This window comes from Penaeus vannamei, chromosome 28 (assembly GCF_042767895.1).
Source record: "Penaeus vannamei isolate JL-2024 chromosome 28, ASM4276789v1, whole genome shotgun sequence".
NCBI lineage: Eukaryota > Metazoa > Arthropoda > Malacostraca > Decapoda > Penaeidae > Penaeus > Penaeus vannamei.
This window is the reverse complement of record NC_091576.1, coordinates 25,073,654-25,081,153: the sequence shown is the minus strand read 5'-3', so window position 1 is coordinate 25,081,153 and position 7,500 is coordinate 25,073,654. Positions and strand designations below refer to the sequence as shown.

General features: G+C 35.9%; 1 protein-coding gene across 1 annotated transcript in view; it reads right to left on the bottom strand.

The window, feature by feature from the left end:
* The window catches only part of LOC113800481 (putative nuclease HARBI1), a 9,812-nt gene extending 3,122 nt beyond the window's left edge, over window positions 1-6,690 (bottom strand). The window contains exons 1-2 of the mRNA XM_027351257.2: window positions 6,403-6,690; window positions 1-1,180 (exon numbers count right to left, since the gene is read on the bottom strand). The exon at window positions 1-1,180 is cut by the window's left edge and continues 3,122 nt beyond it. Of these exons, the coding sequence (XP_027207058.1) occupies window positions 260-1,180; window positions 6,403-6,651 (1,170 nt within the window). The 5' untranslated portion in view covers window positions 6,652-6,690 and the 3' untranslated portion in view covers window positions 1-259. The remainder of the gene's footprint in view (window positions 1,181-6,402) is intronic.
* Between the last annotated feature and the right edge of the window lie 810 nt (window positions 6,691-7,500).

Genomic DNA, 7,500 nt, shown 5'->3' with positions numbered 1-7,500 from the left:
TAAGAATATGATATACAGTAGATATATATTTGTAAATTATTTCTGCAATCTGTATAGTGGTATTAATATTTTTTAAATATCAATTACACTCCTAGAATTCCGTACCACAATTTGAATTATCTCAACATACAGATTATAGAATTTTTTACAAAAAGTTCAAAGGGAAGAGAAAATCATTCATAGGTTTCTAATTACATGTTTCATTTATATATACAGATATATGACAGAAATATTTACAAAATATATATACATGTTATATTTAGCAAACCTGACTTAAAAGGTTTGTCAGCTCATCCCTCTTAGCCTGGCCTGCTGTGTTCTCTGTACGTGGTATAAGAAACTCATCAGCAGAGCCGTCATTTACATCTGCTGGAGCTTGTTCTATAATTCTTAGATAGTCCTCATCATTATCCAGCTTTTCTGTTAACAAAATAAAATTGTGCAGTGCACAAGCTGCACATATCACCTGAGGAATTTTGTCCATGACTTTCATGTCCAGATACTTCAGCCTCCTAAATTTACACTTGAGGAGGTTAAAGGCTTTTTCAATCACAACTCTCGCTGAAGTGTGACGTTGGTTGAAAGCCGTCTGTTCTGGAGTGAGACTGCCATTGTCTCTGTAAGGAACAATCAAGTATGGTGTTAGAGCATATGCTGAGTCCCCTAGTAAGTGGTGATCCTCAGGCAAATTACCATTGGCAAGCCAGTTGCTTAAAGCACTGTTTCTAAAGACCCTGGCATCATGAACTGATCCTGCCCACCCTGAAACAATATCAAGGAACCTTAGGTCGCTGTCACAGACAGCTTGCAATTGCATGCTAGGAAACCCCTTCCTATTTATGTAAGCTTCCCTATTAACTTTTGGCCCAGGTATAGGAATATGAGTTGCATCTATGGCACCCACAACCCCTGGGAAGCCTGTCTTTCTCCTGAAACCATCTGCAAGGTCTCTGTACTGTTGGCTGGTGGTTGGCCAAACAATCAGTCTTCCCCAAACTGTCTCTATAGCATTGCAGACTTCAAAAAGAACACTGTGTAAAGTGGCCTTGCTTAAACCAAAACGGTTGGCCACCCCTCGGAAAGATTCAGTGTTGCCAAGAAGCCATAATGAGGACAATATCTTCTTCCTGATTGAAACAGTCTTGGCAGTCAGATGCGGGCCAAGTAGCCGGCACAGTTCCTGTCAAGGAAGGAATATGAATTTTAACATTTTACAGACATTTATAAACCTTTTACGAGTTAGCTTGTTTATTCATACTGCATTACCTGAAAAAAAGAACATCCAAAGCTGTCCGTATGTGTTTTTATAGTCCTTGGATGGCTAAATGATAAAACTGATCAATGTTATTCACATTTTTCATCTTGTACAATTCTAATTTTTTGCTAGATATAACATTTTCCTCAAGAACATTTTAAAATCATCACTTAATGTATATGCTGCTATAATGATAATTCATGGCTTTTTTACTGTAAGAATTTTTTTTTAATGTATATATAAAATAAAACTTCTAACTACATGACACAAGCAACAGAACAGGTACTCATCATTTTCTTAGAAAGCAGGTATTGACAACAGTTACTGACAACTAATAAAAAGCAATAACATTAATTACAGTTTTCCTCATTATGCTATCCAAAGCCTTAGTATTTAATCAAACTCAGAAGGCTGGGATTATTATATCTAAAGGTTTATCCTACACTGTAGGGCAGTGTAATAAGATAGAGTATCACTAGGTTCTCTTGTCATTGTCTGATGAATTAATAAGGGTCATATTTATTTCATTTGCACATGAATTCTTACCCAGCAGACTTTTAACATTCTGGGTTAACCCAATGCTGATAGGATGGCAAGAATATATATCATGTCCACTTCTTTTTTGTGTTTATTGATTGTCTTTATACATAGATGGCACTGCAAGTATTCAGTTACTAAGGAGTCAACTATTAGTCCTACCTAGCTCACCTGTTTATCATTTTCCTTGATTTATGTAAAGATTCGGTAATTCTACAGAATAGTACCGCTTATAAGATCGCGACAATTTTGCTATCAGTGGATTCCTCTCACTCTCTTCTATCCAAATATATATATATATATATATATATATATATATATATATATATATATATATATATATATATATAAATTATTACACAGAAACCCTCCAGACCCCCACATTCTTGGCCCCGATAGCAGGAAAGGGAATGAAATGTACGAGGGAAACTGTGAGGCAAAATATGAATAATATACACAAAATCAGTAAGCTTATTGTCTAATGCAGGGGGCTCTGTCCCTGCAACCCTACCATGGGGGGCTGCCACCTTCAAACCCCTTCCCAGGAAAACAAAGAATCCTCCATACTTTCATGGCATGAGAGTACATCAGATAGACCTACCATCGGGTGCTCCCACATGTCGGTCGTGTACTCTCTCCTGCTGTGAATATTTGGAGGATTCTTTATGCTCCACTGCATGGGTTGGGTGGCAGAAGCCCCCTTATGGAGGGTGTTGCAGGGAGCATGGCACCTTGCATTAGACAATGTATGACTGATTTCGTGAATATTAATCATATTTTACCCTGCTATTTCCCTGGTATCTTTAAAGCCTTCTGGTGCTATTGGGGTCACGATTATAGCCAATGGGGGGGGTTTCCGAGATATAATTTCAATAGCTTTGAACAGTAAAGAGTGAGAGGAATCCTTCAATACCAAAATCGTATTACTTACTAGCTCCTGGTGGCTAACCACTTGTGGAACCATCTATGTGCACACAAAATTCACAAAAGCAAATGACAATAGACTGTGATTACCTAGCACCATTGGGTTAACTATGCAGGACTGATATGCTGAAAAAAGGACTACACTGAAGTCCAGGCAGCAATACAGGTCTACTGAATATAGCTTTAAAAACTTTTTTAAAAACTCAGCATGAAAGGTTCATGCTCTTTTACCCAAAAGTATATATTCCTTGGTAAATAAAGAGCAACAAACAATTATATTACAAACCATTACGACTGCCAAAAAAAAAAAAAAATGGAATTAGTTAAATAAATAATCACAAAAATAATAGTAATAGTAATAATAATGATAATAATAATAATAATTAAGACTGGCAGTGGGGACTGGTACAGTAGTTCATTCTGAGTGATAGGACATCGGTTAATTATCCAGAACAACAAAATCACAGGCTTTTTACTGATCTTTATTATTATCATAATCATTAACATTATCATTATCATAATTACTATCACTATTATTATTATTATTATTATTATTATTATTATCATTATCATCATCATTATCATCATTATTATTATCATCTTATCATTATTATCATCTTATCATTATTATCGTTGTCATTATCAATGTTATTATTTTTATTATTATTATCATTATCATTACCATTATCATTATCATTATCATTATCACTATTATTATTATTATTATCATTATTATTGTTGTTGTTGTTGTTGTTGTTGTTGTTGTTGTTGTTGTTGTTGTTGTTGTTGTTGTTGTTGTTGTTGTTGTTGTTGTTGTTGTTATCATCATTATCATTATCATTATCATTATCATTATCATTATCATTATTATTATTACTTTTATTATAATTATTATTACTGTTACTATTATTATCATTATTATCATCATCATCATCATCATCATCATCATCATCATCATCATCATCATCATCATCATCATCATCATCATCATCATCATCATCATCATCATCATCATCATCATCATTTTACCATTATTATTATTATTATTATTTCTTTTTCTTTTATTAACATGAATTTACATGATGGTAGTGGATTCTATTCCTCCTCACTTCTATGTTCTTCCTACACAAAGTTCAGTACGTATCATCAACTGATCTTTGTTCTCGTTTGCATGATACTACAATTTTAACAGATGAAAGACAAATAATTTTTCATTTAAAATCACTTTGTTTTCCCAATTATTTAGAGTGCTGGGGGGTATGGTTTAACCTGCAAATATATTTACTATATTTCCTTTGTTTTCACTTTTTTTTCACGGCCAAACAACTGCAAATGAACCTGATAATCAATTGTAACATTGTTAAATATTGTAAATTTCAAATTAGACTTTCCGTATTAACAAAATCTCTTGGCAAGCAATTCATTCAAAATTAAACCCGTAATACAGCACACTCAACACTAATAACTGGTTATAATTAAATAAATAAATAGGCAATGATAGTAATAAAAAAAGCAATTTACTCTACTTAGTATAATGAACCTAATGCCACATACATGCTATGCCCACAGTAAGTTTTGTTTACTCATCTTTACACATGAAGGATACAATATACCTACCGTACTATTTGCACTCTAAATGAGAACAGTCGGTGCAATTGTACACTAAGGATACTTAAATATCATTCAAATACCATGAAGATTGGATTTCTGTATTTTCTTAAATAAAAACTACTGTTTTGGTTTTGCTCCTACAACACTACATTCATTTCAAATGGGACTCTCCTCTCAATGGCAACTAGTGAAATTCTATGAGATATTATGCATGAAAAAAAAAATAATTATAATAACAATGAAATGTACCTGGAATGTCATATGCCAGTGAGCAGGGAGTAAACTGACGCAGTGGATAGATTCAAATACTTGGGTAGGTGGATACCATCAAATTGGAGGTCAGATATGAATATCAAATGTAAAATTAGTCAAGCTAAGAAAGCATTTGTAGATATAAGGTATGTATTGTGTACAAGAAATATCAGAATGGGAATTAGAAAGCGTTTCTTAGTGTTACTTGTGTTATTGTATGGATGTGAGTCATGGATGGTAAGCAAGAACAGGGAGAAAAGGCTTGGAGCAGCGGAAATGTAATTTTGGAGAAAAATGATGAGGATACCATGGTAGAAATAATGGCTACTGAAGAAGGTTTGGACGAGGTAGGAATGAAAAGGCAACTATTTGAATACCAACAGGAAAAGGTAATGGGATTTTATTAGGAATGAATTAAGAAGATAAGAAGGGATAGAAAAGAAGATCATGGAAGCCAAAACGGCTGGGGAAAGGGAATGATGAAGACAAAGATTGAGGCTGTTAGACTGGACGATGGAGAAACTGGGTATGTCAGATGGAAAACAGCTAGACGAGATCACAGGAAAAAGGTGATGATGGAGGGAGAGCACATTAAAATCCGTCTATAGTAGTTGATATCAAGACACTATAATAATAATAATCTGGTTATTTCAGTGGTCAGGCCCTTTAGTTAAATATTATCTCTATATTGAACACAACCTCAGTAAATCTTAAATAAAAAAATACATTAGACATCTTCAGGGCGCAGAACTTTTTGGTAGACTAATTAAAGCAAACAACAGATTATTAAAAAATATCTAAAGCTACGTACTTCTAGCAATGCAAACAAATTTCAAAGATATGACTCTTAAGCATCACACTTAAAAGACAAATCTTTACATTTTTTCATTTACAAATAGGTAGTTTCCTCCTGATACTGAAGTTTGGTTATGTACGGGGATTAAAAATGGCTGCTTTCTTTATAATGATGATGATAATTTACATTCCGTAAACTTATTCCCATCCATCAAAGACTTGGAAAAAAGGAAAATGACATGCCATTTGTTTAAACTCCCTTATTTTACCTGAAGTTTTGTTGGATTTATTCCTCAGAAACAGCATGCTTTTGAATGTTTAATTTCATCACTTAAATATTCCCAAAAGTATGGTTTTCACCAGATATTACAAAGTTAATTTGTTATCCAAAGTGCAGTTGTATGCAGTGGTAAAGCTAAAACAAAATGTGTACTAAATATACAAATATTTAGCTAAAATCCTTTTTTTCTTCAATAGTTGATTCATTGAAAATTTTCCTTTTTCTCAGTTACTCATGCAGGAGTGAAAGACTGTGTCTCCCCTGTGAAGTTGGAAAATTTTTAACAAAGCAGAGGGTGTGGCCCAGTCCCATTTACATTTCCAATTAACAATAAATGGTAAAGAAAGGTTATTCATATCAATCATGTTTTTCCCTTTGCCTTACTATCCTCTCGCATTCATAACCATTCACCAACGACACGATTTGAGCTCAATTAAACCAACAAGAGAATTCAATTTAAGAATGGACGAATTGCACAGGATGTCATAGGGAGACATTTATGAAATATTGACAGGTTGTCACGTGATAAATCAATGGCGATATTTTGGGACAGTCAAGCATAATTTTAATGTTTCAAGATCACGGCAACTTTAGTTTCTCGCTATCTTTTGGCGGGCAATTTTTCTAACAACAATAACGATTGATGTAGAACTTAATTGTCATTGCGTACATAAATAACTGCCCGCGCATAAACTTCAAGCTAAATTCATGTCATGCTCCAAATGCTTGTATTAAAACCGTCACTCACCTCAAAAGATGTTCTCTGCATGCGAAAATGTGACTTGAAAACTGCATCCGAGTATCCAGGAACGACCACCTCTACGTAGTCGACCGTCAGCGCCGGCTGCTTCTGTGGCTTCTTCCGGCGTTGCAGTGCTTCTCTGTTTCTTAAAAACTCGTTTCTGTCTGCAATCACGGCTGCAGCTGCCATCATTTCGTCCTCCAGGAGCTCATCGACCAAGAAAGCTTGAGCGTGGAAGAGGCCTCCGTCCGCCATTTTGGATCTGTCAGATCAGCTGATCCGCCGGACTCTTCGCGCAGAGGCGCTCGCTTGCCGGCGAAGGCCTCGGTCGCAGCAGGCAGGCTCCTGGGCTAGACAAGGGGCCTGCACTGCATTAGACATGCTTCATGTAATATATTATTATTATAAATCCATTCCCTCCCCCCCCTCTCTCTCTCTCTCTCTCTCTCTCTCTCTCTCTCTCTCTCTCTCTCTCTCTCTCTCTCTCTCTCTCTCTCTCTCTCTCTCTCTCTCTCTCTCTCTCTCTCTCTCTCTCTCTCTCTCCCCGTCTACATCACCTTAACGTGCATCAGATTATAATTTACCAGGTCTATCCATCCTATACTCTTTACTACCCCTGGGTTTCTATTTCTTCCCCCTTTTGCTTCCTCCCTTTTACCTCCCTTCTCTCTCGCACTTGCTCTCTCTCTCTCTCTCTCTGCTTGTACTGCGCAGGCAAATCTTAAAAATAAAGAACCCTGTTACGTCATCAGAGAGAAGTTAGAAGGGCGGGTAAGTTTCCATACAGTCCACCAAAAGAGGATTTTCGAAATTTCGTGACCGTTATTTCGGCGGGAAAGACCACCGTGCGGGATGAAGCAGCCACCTTGCGTTGAAGAAGCACTAGTCGAAGTAAATGGCGTCTTGTCACACAGGGTAAATAGCATGATGTAGTAGCAAAATGTACCTAATATGCAAATAAGGTGCAGTCTTGCCTCTGGTAGGTTGTGTTTTCCAGAACATTCAGCAATGGAAAGCCAGTTGATGAATTCCATTTGGATATGGAGGCCGCCATCACAACTTTCCAATAAAGTTACTAATGTATTGAGATTCTCTTTCATCCAT